Source organism: Taudactylus pleione, unplaced genomic scaffold (assembly GCF_031769625.1).
Source record: "Taudactylus pleione unplaced genomic scaffold, aTauple2 ptg000100l, whole genome shotgun sequence".
Lineage (NCBI taxonomy): Eukaryota > Metazoa > Chordata > Amphibia > Anura > Myobatrachidae > Taudactylus > Taudactylus pleione.
In genome coordinates, this window is record NW_028284502.1 from 14,000,096 (window position 1) to 14,016,029 (window position 15,934).

Here is a 15,934-nt window from a genome sequence, read left to right on the forward strand (position 1 = left end):
TCTAAGGCAGAAGTTATTAAAAATATTGTATAAAATTACCTTCAGGCTGTGTGTATAAGGTGTATATGAAACATAAATGAATTTTATTTCTGTACACAAACTTTGCTTGAGCCATAAAATTATTGAAAATATTGTATAAAATGACCTGCAAGCTGCTATTCCAAAATACGGAATATTCCGTTATCCAAAATACCCCTGGTCCCAAGCATTTTGGATATGGGAGACTCAACCTGTACTGTGCTTCTGCACATTTCTGTGACAATCTTAAGCTGGATACCTAGCGATGCGATGTACTGACAGATCATGTCGCCGTACACACGACATAATCTGGCATAGTGTATCGTTACATGCTGCACACGTCGCCCGTGGAATCGTTCCATCTGATGTGCAGCACAGCAGATGTGACGATTCAATGAATGACGGCAGGGAGCGACGTATTGGGAGTACACGCTATAGGAGGTGTACGATAGAGGTTACGATCCGCGTCTAAACGATATATCGGACAATAGTTCGTATAGCGTGTTCCCAGCTTTACGCAGTAAAATGGCTGCAGTCTGCAGTGCACATCAAGTCAGAGGTTGCACCTCCCTGAAGACTCTGGGTCCTAGTGCCCATCATAAATGCTGCACAGAGAGGAGAGAGTGCAGGAGCACACTGCTCTCTAACACAAAGAACATTCTGACTTAAACTGGTTTCAGAGACAGAACTTCACGTGTTGATACAAAAGACAGTTGACGCCTTCTTAAATCAACATTTCAAACATACAAATAAAAACATTTCAATTATCTACTGATATTATACGGAGTTAAACCTGAACAATAAATAAGTTAACACTGACATATTGTTCAACGTCACAAGATAAAAAAATTAAAAAAAAAAAGACAAAGTACAGTAGGTGCGAGAAAGATCAATTAGTATGCTGAGAAGTGCCCATGTTCTGCAAGGCCAAACCCCTATTTTTCCATAACTACATACAATAATAAACACATGCAATCAAGACAGTCTTTACACCACTGGGCTCATAGCGAAGGCTGCATCAAGCCATAATTTAGAAGAAAATGTATAAAGTAATAAAAGATAGTGGTAGTCCAAATTTTGAAGTGGTGTGTTTACTTTTTTCCACTATACGTATTACCATGTAGACATGCCAAGTAGGAGCAGTTTATTTCTTCAGGATTAGTAACAGTCTGACCTCCAGTGTATTAAAGAGCTGAAAAATATATCACGGGGCCATTAAACACAACAATAGTAAAAAGGCACCTACACACTAGACGATATTTTGACAAATCGTTCAAATTGTCAAGTGTGTACGCACTATGCACGCTCCTGTGGCGTCGTCCGTCGCATTTTCAGATCTTCTCTACAGGCAGAAAGATCTGTCAATCTAGTTAACGATTCCCCTGAGGTCGTGCAGTGTGTACACACTACTGGATGACCAGGCGATATGGTTACATTATATAGTTAACGATCTAACCACCAAACGATGCAAGGTATATCGTTTGGTAGATTGCACAGTGTGTATGCACTATATCTTTTGTCCGGCAGTTCAAGGTAAATAGTTGACGACATAGCATCATTTGCAAGTTGTCTAGTGTGTACCTACTGTAGCTTAACAGGTAAAAACTTGGAAACCACTCTGCATAATTGCATTATGCTTGTTCCTGCTTTACAAATTAACCTGGGTACACACCTGTCTGACCTAACGATTGATAACTGCATACACACTTAACAATTGTACGGCTAATGTGTGTGTCCAGCAGAGTCATTTGAATATGCCAGCCTAGTCGTGACGTCATATTAAATGACTTCTGCGGGTGACATAGAGGGTGGTCGGCCATACAGCCAGCCAGATGCTAGATTTATAGTCATCGGCTGTGCTAAAGGGCCAATCAGATATATCTGTGAACGATGTTGTTCACAGACATAACGGTTGTACACAACCACTGAAGATAGAACGATATATCGTTTGCCGCTACCCAACTTAACTTTCAAAAGTGTTTGAAGAATCTGATCACCCAGAAGCCACACTGAACGGTCAGACTGCTTTGTTATTCATTGTGACACTTGTTTATCTTACAATGCCTACAGATATTTATTAGAGATTGGCGTTTTCAAACGCAGTACCAAACAGTGTCAGAGCCGGATCAGACCCCTATCACACTGCACCTTGCACCCAGGTTATTCCCAGGTCGGCCCCATTCACACTGAATCCATATCTGCCCTTCAAAACTTGTGCGTCATTAGAAATGGACATTTTTAGGTTCACAAAGACTACGTCATAAAGAGTGGGTGGTGACTGCTCACTGCAATGCATCAATCATGGCCAATGAATTACTACTATGTATCTCCTCCTCTTCCCTTATAGCCAGCAGCTTCTTCACCTCTGCATCTGTACATGAAGCCATGCTGTGAGCTCTAAGGGGTGCTTGGAGATGATATCATCTCTGAGCGCACCTTCTCGCTCCAATCAGCGTATTTTAGCGTGACCCAGGTCGGATAACCAGAGTTGCACCGTTCACACCGCACAGTTACCTGGGACCATGCCAGGTTGGACCCTGGTAGTTACAGGAGTCGGATTCCTGGGTAAATCGACCAGGGTAATTTTTCTCAGACCCATTGACACCAAACATGGACACGGATTGCCCCGGCAATAACCTGGGTTAAAGGTTTGGTGGATAAGGGGTAGAGAAGTAAAAATCCTCTCTATGTGTCCTTTTCAGAAGAAGAAAACACATTTAGGTGAACGTAGACAGTTGTCTAGGGTGCAAGTGGTTAGTAGATATATAAAACACTGAGGGTAATTGTCACAGACATGGTTACAAGATACTCCAATCTCTAACTGCTGTCCGTAACTTTGCCAAGATCAGCACTCACTAAAGACTTTGTGACGTGGGTCTAACACAGAGTTGATAAAGAACAACCATATAGTCTGTCAACAAAAATGATTACACTTTCCAGTACCTGTTCCACTCACTATTAATTTCCCAGTAATTGCCAACACGGAAATATTTCAGGTGCAACACTGTCCAAGAAGGAAGTTTCCGATTTCCCTACGCAATTACAATTAAGTCCCAGGTATCATTACCCAAATATAAATCTATAATACAGATATGTTGCATGGATAAGCATAATCCACAGAAAAATGGATCCAATAATCACAGAGCCCAATCTTATTAAAATAAGTTTAATATGAGAACAATATTCACAATGCTTAAAATATATACTAAAACAATTAAGAATGACATACAAAGATAGTTCTAGGCAAATAATTTTCAGTAAACAAAAGGTAAAAATTAATAGAACAATCTCACTTACATGAAACTGTTTGCGAGGAGATGCAAGAAGATGGAGCAATTTTCAATATCAGATGTACTCCCAATAATTGTACAGAGCTCTGCATGTGGGATATGGTATTTATACCTACCTGGGTGTTAGGTTGCCCTCCACCCCTTTCTTTGCCTTTCTGTGTTCATGCAAATTAGCCAAGAACCTGCTTGTCAACACAATATTATTTTGGTGGGGGGGCGTAACACTTCCCAGGCCAACCTCATATTGGTGAGAGGGGCAAGCCCAGAATGTATAAGAGCCCATCATTTTACCATTATCTGTCTTTTGGAGCCTTTGCTGGAAGTCCTAATGAGCTATATATAAATCTGCCAGCCTTCCCCTCACATGGCATCATCTCAGACAAATAATTAACCCTGCAGCCGGGCAGTACACATCAAGGGTCACTCGCAGGTCACCATGCTGGTAATTAAAAGAAATACACTTAATAAATAAAGTGTTACATGTTGCTTAATATCTTGTGATCCATAACAATCACGGCAGGCACATTTACCAACAATCAGGAATTAATTACTGCACTAAGCTGCAGGGATACATCATTTACCAACTAACACTCTTCATGGATGGTATGGATACTATTATTTGAACAGAGATACTTTCAGACCTGCGGGTACAGGTCTCAACTTTATTCACACCAGAGTTTATACTTCTGCATATTAACATCGCTCAGACTCCACTGATATCTATACATTATTTATTTTGCATATTTATGTTGATTTTTATTTAAATAAATGTATTACTTTGAACCATTACGTACAGCCATTTGTATTTTCATATTTTGCGCTGTTCCTTTTTCCATGTTTCAGCAACATGGAGCAGCAGCAGCCAGCATTTTCTCATATGCCGGCCACTAACATGGAGCAGCAGCAGCAGCAGCCAGCATTTTCTCATATGCCGGCCACTAACATGGAGCAGCAGCAGCAGCAGCCAGCATTTTCTCATATGCCGGCCACTAACATGGAGCAGCAGCAGTCAGCATTTTCTCATATGCCAGCCACTAACATGGAGCAGCAGCAGTCAGCATTTTCTGATATGCCAGCCACTAACATGGAGCAGCAGCAGCAGCCACTATTTTCTTATGTCGGCCACTAACATGGAGCAGCAGCAGCCAGCATTGTTTCATATGTCGGCTACTAACATGGAGCAGCAGCAGTCAGCATTTTCTCATATGTCGGCCACTAACATGGAGCAGCAGCAGCAGCCAGCATTTTCTCATATGCCGGCAACTAACATGGAGCAGCAGCTGTCAGCATTTTCTCATAGGCCGGCCACTAACATGGAGCAGCAGCAGCTGCCAGCATTTTCTCATATGTCGGCCACTAACATGGAGCAGCAGCAGCTGCCAGCATTTTCTCATATGCCGGCAACTAACATGGAGCAGCAGCTGTCAGCATTTTCTCATATGCCGGCCACTAACATGGAGCAGCAGCAGCTGCCAGCATTTTCTCATATGTCGGCCACTAACATGGAGCAGCAGCAGCTGCCAGCATTTTCTCATATGTCGGCCACTAACATGGAGCAGCAGCAGCTGCCAGCATTTTCTCATATGCCGGCCACTAACATGGAGCAGCAGCAGCCAGCATTTTCTCATATGTCGGCCACTAACATGGAGCAGCAGCAGCAGCCAGCATTTTCTCATATGCCGGCCACTGACATGGAGCAGCAGCAGCCAGTATTTTCTCATATGTTGGCCACTAACATGGAGCAGCAGCAGCAGCCAGCATTTTCTCATATGTCGGCCACTAACATGGAGCAGCAGCAGCCAGCATTTTCTCATATGTCGGCAACTAACATGGAGCAGCAGCAGCAGCCAGCATTTTCTCATATGTCGGCCACTAACATGGAGCAGCAGCAGCCAGCATTTTCTCATATGTCGGCAACTAACATGGAGCAGCAGCAGCAGCCAGCATTTTCTCATATGCCGGCCACTAACATGGAGCAGCAGCAGCCAGCATTTTCTCATATGTCGGCCACTAACATGGAGCAGCAGCAGCAGCCAGCATTTTCTCATATGCCGGCCACTAACATGGAGCAGCAGCAGCCAGCATTTTCTCATATGCCGGCCACTAACATGGAGCAGCAGCAGCAGCCAGCATTTTCTCATATGCCGGCCACTGACATGGAGCAGCAGCTGCCAGTATTTTCTCATATGTTGGCCACTAACATGGAGCAGCAGCCAGCATTTTCTCATATGCCGGCCACTAACATGGAGCAGCAGCAGCCAGTATTTTCTCATATGTTGGCCACTAACATGGAGCAGCAGCAGCAGCCAGCATTTTCTCATATGTCGGCCACTAACATGGAGCAGCAGCAGCCAGCATTTTCTCATATGTCGGCCACTGACATGGAGCAGCAGCAGCAGCCAGCATTTTCTCATATGTCGGCCACTAACATGGAACAGCAGCAGCCAGCATTTTCTCATATGTCGGCCACTGACATGGAGCAGCAGCAGCCAGCATTCTCTCATATGTTGGCCACTAACATGGAGCAGCAGCAGCAGCCAGCATTTTCTCATATGTCGGCCACTAACATGGAGCAGCAGCAGCCAGCATTTTCTCATATGTGAAACTGATGCTCCTTTCCTGCCAGTTATGCATTATATTTATATATTGGAGATCCTACACACCATCGTGACTTGCAATCATTATGGCTCGAACAGCTGTGAGAATCACATTGATTTCCCTAATAAACACTGACAATTTTCCCAAACACTTGACGGACCATGAAGGCAACCAGCATTTTTCATGGTCTCTCTCAAGCCTTTGGGAGATCATTATTGTGTACTAACATCGTCAGGATGTATATGAACATATTATTACTCAGTAAACCGTTGAGCACACCTATATATACACTCATGTCACCGGTGAATGCTCAAGATTTAAAGTTCCAGTAACTATGATAAGTACCCACCATGACTACTGCAGCCTAATGCTGGCCGTACACCTGCATAATAGTTCTCCCCATTCCACTAAGAAGATATTCTCTCCTTGCAAGCAAAACAAACATTGCTGCTGATCTCCCCTAATAATGCCATCATTCCTCCCCTTTTGCTCATATTTCCCAATCTTTAAAATTGCTTCCAAAACTGTACAGAATACAAACAATTTGCTAATTCTGACTCTATCCTAAAAAAATTCCCAATCCCATCCATAAATAGTCTTCTGTGATTTTCCTATAAAAACGTATATCCTTATCTTCTCCTTGATCATGTAGCTCCATATTTATAGTAATCTAATTCATCAGACCCTTCTGAACTTTCTGCATTTCAAAACTATAATCAAATACCCATCTTCCCTCTCCCCCGTTGTCCAACAGCACCTTTACACCACTACCATTCTTACAAGAGCTCTATATTGGCAACCCGGTTGGCGTAATGGTTAGCATTACTGCCTTACAGCACTAAGGTCCTGGGTTTATTTTCCACCATGGCATTAACTGGGTGGAGTTTGTATATTCTTCCAGTGCTTGAGTGGGTTTACTCCCACATTCCAAAAATATACAGGTAGTAAACTGGCTCCTAACAAAACTTATCCCTAGTGTGTGTGGGGGGGAGGGGGGGTGTACGTGTGGTAAGGAATATAGATTGTAAGCTCCACTGGGGCAGGGACTGATGTGAACGGTCAAATATGCTCTGCAAACTCTGCAGAACATGTATGGGCTCTTTAAATAACCAGTAATAAATAAATAATATCATTTGGATTGAGTATTTCCATCACCTCTTAGATGGTTAACTTGTTTGCCCGAGTCATGTTTAACTTCTGCTTCACTCATTGGGTCCAATCCAATGGTCTGCCATGATCTCACGCGTGCGAGTGACCACAACAACAGCCTGACGGCAGCATGAACTCGCACAGAAGTGCTCGCAGCTCCTCCGAGCAAAATTGTGTGAATTTGGGCTCGGAGCCAGCCGCGAGGGGTGCAAGATGAAGTGCTGTTGCCGGCATTTTAACGAAGTCGTGATGGCAACTCGCACCCTTTGTGGCTAATTGGATTGACCCCCATTGCTTGTAACTTGATCACCTTAGTTGTTTGGAGATTTGTAAAATGTTGACACTTTATAAATAAGGGATATAAATGATAATATCCTTTAATAACAAAGTCTTTAAAAACAAAAAGAAGTAACTTTAAGATATCACTCACCAGTTAAACAGACAATGCAAATTCACCAGAAACTTGTCCTTTTATAATGGATGGGTGACCTGGCTGTTGCAATAGCACAGTGCTGGTATTGTTTTATTATTATTTATTTAGTAACAGTTTCTTATATAGCGTAGCATATTCCGTTGTGCTTTACAATTGTAAACATTAATAGAACAAAACTGGGTAATAACAGACAGATATATATAGGTAGGAAGGCCCTGCTCGCAAGTTTATTGATGTTACTTTTTATATTGGGTCATTATGTCAACAGTGACCATATCGACATTTGCAATGTCAACATGGACATAACGTCGACAGTCACACACCGACAGTCGCAGCAATGTGGAGAGTACAGGTTTACGGTTAGGGCTCTAACCCTAGAAAAACTATGCCAACACGCACAATGTTGACATGACCATGTCGGCATGTCACATATGGACACTTATGTTCATCAGACCATGCTGACACTGACATGACATACCACGCCATTACAATTGACTACTGATACTGAATTCAAGTTTTAAAAAAGGATTTTCTTTTTTTTTCCTTTCATTTATGTACGACCATCATCGGGCAAATTTGTTTATTTTATGTTATCCATGGGACAAAATATAAAGCTGCCACAAATGCACACACACATTGCTACAGTACCTATCATATAACAACACATGAATTAAAAAGCACATAGGCAATTGAAAAACACTGTATTTAGTAAATGTTGCAGGACGGCACACGTAACCTGATAAATTATTATCAAGGTTCAAATTACAAATAGTAGTTTTAAGTCACCTGATACCTAAAAGAACTTAGATGCTATATATCTTTTTGTTTTGTTTTTATAGTCGAAAGGAAAACAAAAATAGCAAGACAAGTCTTCCCAGGTCCTGAATGGTCAGTGATGCAAAAAGTGAATGAATGACTGAATGCAGACCACTGGGATGAAGCATAAGTGTGAGTCTTGTCCGGGAACTGACTAACTGCCAGCGTGCAAACTTCCTAGAAGTCAGACCACACTTTTCCAACATTCTCTGCTTGCTAATTTTAACACTGTTCCACTCAGTGGCCTACACTATACTTGTATCAATATAGGCATTTAAGTAATGTCTACGAACACTAGGGACATAGAAACCAGAACAGACTTCTCATTGTGTTCAGTGCAGAAACTTTCTCCTGCATATATAGTTTCCCTACAGAGATCACCCTACAGTATATGTGCATGTCATGAAATCACTAATGGACATTGCATCAGGTTGTAGGCCCCTCTGAAAGGGATAACGTGGTCAACGTAAAGTAATGTGCACCACCCTTACTGTTGCTAAGTGGCAAGTCTACCATATAGGACCCCTGGAAGGGGTTGGGTATGGCTTGCCGGCAGTCACGATCCCGGTGGCCAGTATCCCGACAGGGTTAACATACCGACACTTGTTGGTCGGTATACTAACCTTCCTCTCACCCTACCCTAACCCTCCCTTGTACCTAACCCTAACCTTTCCCCCTAGCGCCTGAACCTAACCCTCCGAAAAATGTCGACATTGCATTTCAGTGCTTAATTTAGTTTAGGGTTAGGCTAAAATAGTGAAAAATGCTATTTTCAACATTTTGGACTGCTGACATGCACAATGCTGACATAAGTCCATGTCGACATTCAGAATCATACCACTCCCAAGTGTAATATGTAATAATAATTTTATTTATATAGCGCTTTTCTCCAGAAGGCCTCAAGGCTCTTTACAGAATTCATGAAAATAATACAGAGGTTTAGATGTGCAGAAAATACAGAAAACCACTGACATGACACAGAGTTGAGGCAGCCATTTTGGATAATAAATTCTAAGGCTTATTTATCCTACCCACGAAGGCACCAGGCGAGGCAGCCCCTTGGGCACACTACATAGGTTACACTGGATGGAAAGGCAAGGCCTGGAAGTCATGAAACACAATGGGTAAGCTACAGAATACTAAAGCGAGATGCAGGATCCTTACAAAATCATCAGATCTGTGCATTGTTCATCCTACCCACGAAGGCACCAGACGAGGGAGCCATCTTGGGTGCACTACATAGGTTACAATGTATGAGATAAGCAATACATGGAAGACAAACATATGGGTAAATGAAATCAATTTAATACAATACACACTAAACGAATAGTTCCACATGTTGTACCAGCCGAGGCAGCCATCTTGGGCGCAGTACATAGGTCACAGTTGGCAGGATGAGCAATTGGTAGAAATATAACATACAGTGGGGGATTACAGAAAAAAAAAAAAATATATATATATATATATATATATATATATATATATATATCTCAACACTGGAAAGGGACCAGGTGGTATGGATAGACATGGAAAGCAGGAAGTACATAGTAACTACAGAATAATAACAAAAGGGGCCAATAAATAATTAGGGGTCTATGTACTAAGCCTTGGAGAGTGATAATGTACCAACCAATCGGCTCCTGTCATTTTTCAAACACAGCCTGTAAAATTTCAGGAGCTGATTGGCTGGTACTTTATCTCTGCCCACGGCTTAGCACTAGACCCCTTAATGAGGACAAATTGCAAAAAAATAATAGTAATAACCTAATGTTATGCAATTACGGGTAGAATTATCAGAGGAAGTTGCAGGAGGGAGGAGTAGTAACATTCCTGAGATGCAGTGCTTGAGAAATTGTTTCATTTCAGGTTGGATAGAAGACCGAAGCCAAATTCAAGCTCCAACTCCTGTTACAAATTCAGGTTTTACCTGACAAGCTTAAATTGCAGGCTTGTAGATATGTAGATTTTGTAGGAAAAAAAAAAAAGTATAATGGTGCATATACACGGGACGATCGTCAACGATAGCGATATCCCGGGTGTACTGGATGATCAATATCAATCATCCAGCATACCACCAACGATGGCCAGCAACCCGCAATCAACCATCGTGGGTCCCTATAGTAACCTGGTCGATATCGACATGGTTGGCCCGGATTCAGAGGCGATGGACATTATCATCCATACATGCCCGTGCATCGCAGGCCGTTGGTGGGTTGGAGGCACTGAAAAAATTTACGATATGAACGATATAGTTATCATTCATATCGTGCATTTTAATCGTACTGTGTGTACGCACCTTTAAAGACAGGTATACTATAGGGAACAACACATTCCTCATCACATGGTCATGATATCAGCCATAACGGTTTAATAAAATGCTGCTTGTTATTGTTTATTTACACTTATCTAATTAATTAGGGTAGCATAAAGGACTACAGAAGAGAATGTAAACTAATACTAGCAGGGCCCTCCTTACCCTCGGTCTCATGAACCTCCTCTTCAACCACCCTGCCTATACTTGTCCTGTTTTTGTATGGTCTGTCTTATTATATTAACAGCTAGTTATATAGCACACACCTATTATGCAGCGCTTTAGTCATTCACAGTTCTAGCTCCATTGCAGCTTAGAATATATAATCCCTACCACATGTACACTACGGTTATTTTTTTTTGTCAGAAGCCAATTACTGTACCATCATGTTTTGTATTTGTTGGAGGAAATTAGAGCACTTGGATGAAACACACTCAAACACAGGGAAAACATGCAAACTCCTCAACAATACACTATGTATTGGTGGGAATTGAACCTAAGACCTCATTGCTGTGAGGCAGCAATCTAACCATCGTGCCACTGTGTTGCCCTTACTGAATGTTTCGTTTCCTTGTTTTACCTGTATTTTGTTTGTTATTACTTGTGTACAGCTCTGTACAGTTTTGCGGCACCTTATATATATATATATATATATATATATATATATAAACCGATGATCTCCTAATGCCATCAGCATTAAATGGCCATTGCTCCAACCTCCACGAAGACAGGTCAACAGCCCAGGTCAACATACAGGCAGATTCATTATTGTATCACATGACACAGTTAAAAAGCGCACGATCAACTTCTGCTTATAAAGTACTTTTTATATTAACAGGTCTCTAAAAGATTTTATAAATTTTCACAAAAAAAAAAAAATTGAAACCAGGAGTTTTAGGGACCTATGTATCAATTTTTTTTTTTTCAGTTTCTGCATAATTTTGTGTATTGTAGCCATGTACTAATGGCACAATGCAGAAATCTCTGGCAGAGTGCTAAATAGCACTGCAGATCCATTATTTTCAATGGGGACTGCTATCTGACCCCTATGTTCCAAACTCCAAAAAGCGAAGCTTTTCAAAGCTTGGTCTCGGTATGCTTGAGTTTGGCTATGAAGGCTTAGGGTGCACATCCACTAGGCGATATTAATGAGCGGTTGCACGATTACGACATCGTAATCGTGCCATCGCTAATTAATCGTGCACTATAATGCTCCAGCTGGTTGTTTCTGACATCAATCATCACTCGAACATGCCGGTCAATCTGCCGATAACGACAGATTGGCCATGTTCGGTTATGAGGGACGGTGCCTACACTGAATGACTAATCGTTCGGTGTAGGCACTGCAGGGGACGGGGAATGACGGTACGATTAAGATTTTGTAATCGTACTGTCTTCCCCTAGTCGCCTAGTGGATGTGCGCCTTTACAAGCAGGAGAGAGATCTTTCCCCCACAGCCTCCAGCCAGTTCCATATGCTGACACTGTGCGCATGCGCAGTGTCAGCGTCCACTTCAGTGATAAACTTCTACCTAATGCCAGAGACGTAACTCACAGGGAGAGAAGTTACCGGAACCGCTGTCCCCGCGGGTTCTCCTTTGTACATTAAAGATGAAAATATCCCCTACGATGCGAATCCTTAATAATCACGGCACTGCCGTGATTATTAATACATAGGCCCCTTAAGCTCCTGCGTGCCTGCTTGATATTTGATTTCTAATATCAGGCGAAAAATTTGTTTTAAATGTCTCTGGTCCAAACATTACAGAATACTGGCAACAACTTAGCACTTTGTGAATGCTGCTGAGTATCCATCTTTGGGAAAAGCCCACAGCAGACCTACTGTACAGCCCACAACACCTGGAACACTAATTACCATATTGACGCCTGTAGCAGAAATGTGGCCATTATTACCAGTGTCTGTTTCTATGGGCTCGATTCTATTCTGCGCGAAGTGAATAGCTCTGGGAATCAGCTCCCGGAGCTATTCAATACACCGCGCAGCTAACCCCGACTAAGGATTTCTACACGCACCCCTCCAGGGATGCGAGCAGAAATCCAACAAAAGAGTCGGCGCGAGGCTGTTTTCTGCCCATCGCGCCTGGAAAACAGCATCGTGCCAGAAAGTTAGGTCGGGGAATGCCCGTTCTCGTGCCTTCAACAGGGTGTTTAGTCACGAGAACGGGCATTCTCTAACTAAACACCGCGCACAATTGAATAGCTCCGGGAGCTATCTCCCGGCGCTATTTACATCTCGGGCAATTGCATCGAGCCCTATGTCAAAAAATAAATAAAATCACAACTTGAAAGAAAAAACTTCCCAGAGAAACATTGCAGTATCTGTAGGTTTACTTTATAGTAAGTGCTATGAGACTATCTGCTAATATAAATGTGGGATTTAGTGCATATGTCGGCCATCGATATACTGCCTTCGGCAAAATGCAGACGCCGCTATCCCTTTACGTATCAGGATACCGGCGTTGGTATACCCAACCCATACATGTTGTATGTAGATGGAACAAGACTGCATGTGCAAATATAGCAATTATATAATGGTTGGAATAAATATAAAAAGTACACTTAGCAAAGTAAGAAGTGATTAACCCCAAAGAGCTTGCAATCTATTTCAAGCACACAGAAACTTGCAGAAGCCGACAACTGCATCTACACTTTAAATAAATATTGAATCAGTTTGGTTAAATATTGTACAGACATTTCATTCATGCATATATAGTATATATAGTATAGCAGTGTCTTCCTGCCTGGCAGAGACCTCAGATGCCCCCATCATCATCATAGTACCACCTATACCAGGGATGCTGAGCTTTTAAAGTTGAGTGTAACCTTAGGGAAGCCCACAATAAAGGTGAGTGGCTGTCTATACCTTGTACACAAAGCCCATTGTATTTACCTTGCTCTGTGCTACCAGGGGCAGAGGAAGGAGCAGGAGAGGCAAAACAAAAGTAATGACGACATCTTTCTGCTGCCAGAGCTGCTGCAATAAAGACATTGCCATGTGCAGGCACAGCAGTCCCGGGATCCAGATGGGTAAGGGATGCTCCAGAGGAGGCAGGTCTGGAGCATGCATCCAGGGAGGAGGCTGGAGCCAGGGCCGGGGGACTGGAGGTGCTATGTACAGGATGAGCCTCTCACCTCCTCCTCCTCAGCATGTCTGACTGTGTGCTATGTATGCATATCATCACTAGCAGGGGGAAGAATGAGCCTGGGAGGGCTGTGCACCCTCCCCCACACGATGGGCCGGCATTCAGTCACTCTCAGCCAAGGGGAGAGGGCAGGGCCGGCTGCCTGCTCTGCACACACTGCCTGTCTGTCTGTCACTAACAAAGGAGTCCTGCACATCAGTGCACAGTCCCCCTCAGACGGTGCCACGTCATGGACAGGCCCACCAACCCCAGCTTCCTGTCATGCTGGGGGATCACCCTATATGCTGGGGCTCCCTTCCTCCCCTCCCCATAGTGCTACTGCTGCTTTGAAATGCTGCATTGTGCTGCCCAACTGAGGTTGGGGATTTATTAGTCACTATATATATAATCATTTCAGTCACACATCCTCCATATGCATACATATTAAATTAAATGGAACAACATACGTCTAGAAGAGTTTTTAGGAGAACACAGAATGATCTTACTGCTCAGACACCGCAAGTTGCTATACTAGGACCTAATTCACTATGGATTGCGGCTGCGATTATGCACACTGTCTGACCGCGATGCTATTGCAATCGCTATGCCGTCGCAGCACTTCATAGGGACGCCCACCTTACCTTACACGCATACGAAATGTTTAGCAAGACTGCAAAACCATCGGTACCATCGAGTACAATCGGAGCCCCGCGCACACTTGAACAAGCTCTGACCTTACTCAGGAATCGCACGTTGTGAGTACTCAAGCTACATCGCAGTGGATAATTTATGCACGCCCCTGCAAACGGCGTTCAAATGTCCTGGCACTCGCCTTTTGCCGACCCCCTTCCCCCTCCCGACCCACAAACGTCACTTCCTGTCAAACACCCTGCAATGGGTCTGTGTAGTCACTGCCATCGCAGTCCCGATGGCAGTGGAGCGTTCGCACACACTGCGATGCATGCGCAGAACGCAATAATCGGCCGATTGTGTGCGTAATCGCAGTTGCGATCCGTAGTGAATCAGGCCCCTAAATAACATGTATGACTAGGGGGATTCTAGGGCTATATAGATAGGCCTGTATGCTTTATTTGCAGAAAATCATCTTCTTTAGGTAAAGGTTTTTTTCAACATTTTACACATTTTATGGAAATTTAGGACATATTGTGAGTCACTAAAGAATGCAGAATATATTTATGTATGGAGACTACTACACAGCTATGGGGAGATTTCAATTAGCCACAAGGTTCCGTACCTACTTCGCACACTAATATTACACAGATTATCTGGGCATGATAACTGTCCTTGGTCCTTGTATTGGATCACATCCCATAGAGGTGTGAGCTAAAAATGAGCAAGTACCGTTTGCACATCCCTGGTTACAGCCCTGGATCTTAACCTTAAGTCCGTATTCAGTTTGGAGCGAAAAGTCAGAGGGGGTCATTCAGACCCGCTCGCGAGCGCAGGACGCTCGCAAGCGGGTCGATGTTGCCCCACTGCGCATGCGCACGACGGAGGGAGCTCCGTCGTGCGCATGCGCGAGACCCGGCTAGCGACGGGCTCTCCGTTGCTCCGGGTCTCGCACCAAAAGGGGCGTGCTGTCGATGTTGATTGACAGCACGCCCCCTTTGGTGGGCGTGCCGGGGGCGTGGCTGCCAGACGGAGGCGTCCCATGGGAACGCCTACCGTCTGAAGCCGGCCCCACTGACATCAGTAGTGATGTCAGTGGGAGTGATTTTGGCTCTGATAGAGCCAAAATCACTCCAGGGCTTGCGGCAGCGAGACCCTACCACAGGGTCTCCGTCGCAAGCCCGATGGTCGCGATGGTCTTGACCATCGCGACCATCATCATGGACGCTCGCATAAGCTGTGGGTGGTAACCCACAGCTATGCGAGCGTCCATAAGGCCGCTCCATTTTCATGTAGGAGGGCCCTGATTCAGAGCGAGCACTCTGGTCAGAGGGTCCGGCTCTGAATCAGGCCCAGAGTCCGGAGGATTTGCCAGCGAAAAAGTATCGCGCGCGTCCCTGCGTATCCCCGTATTCATTTGCAAATGTGCGAAAACGGGACCCCGCGAATTGGAAATCAGCAAAAAGTTCTGGCAGTTTTGGGGAAATCAGCCTGACACCCCTCTATAGATGTTCTAACATGGGGGCTCACTATGGGTACCCCCGAAT

General features: G+C 43.8%; 1 protein-coding gene across 1 annotated transcript in view; it reads right to left on the minus strand.

Annotated features, from left to right (window-relative positions):
* LOC148526379 (solute carrier family 13 member 1-like) overlaps nucleotides 1-13,977 on the minus strand; it is a 75,069-nt gene extending 61,092 nt beyond the window's left edge. Inside the window, exon 1 of the mRNA XM_088470439.1 lies at nucleotides 13,526-13,977. Coding sequence (XP_088326565.1) covers nucleotides 13,526-13,702 — 177 coding nt within the window. The 5' untranslated portion in view covers nucleotides 13,703-13,977. The remainder of the gene's footprint in view (nucleotides 1-13,525) is intronic.
* Between the last annotated feature and the right edge of the window lie 1,957 nt (nucleotides 13,978-15,934).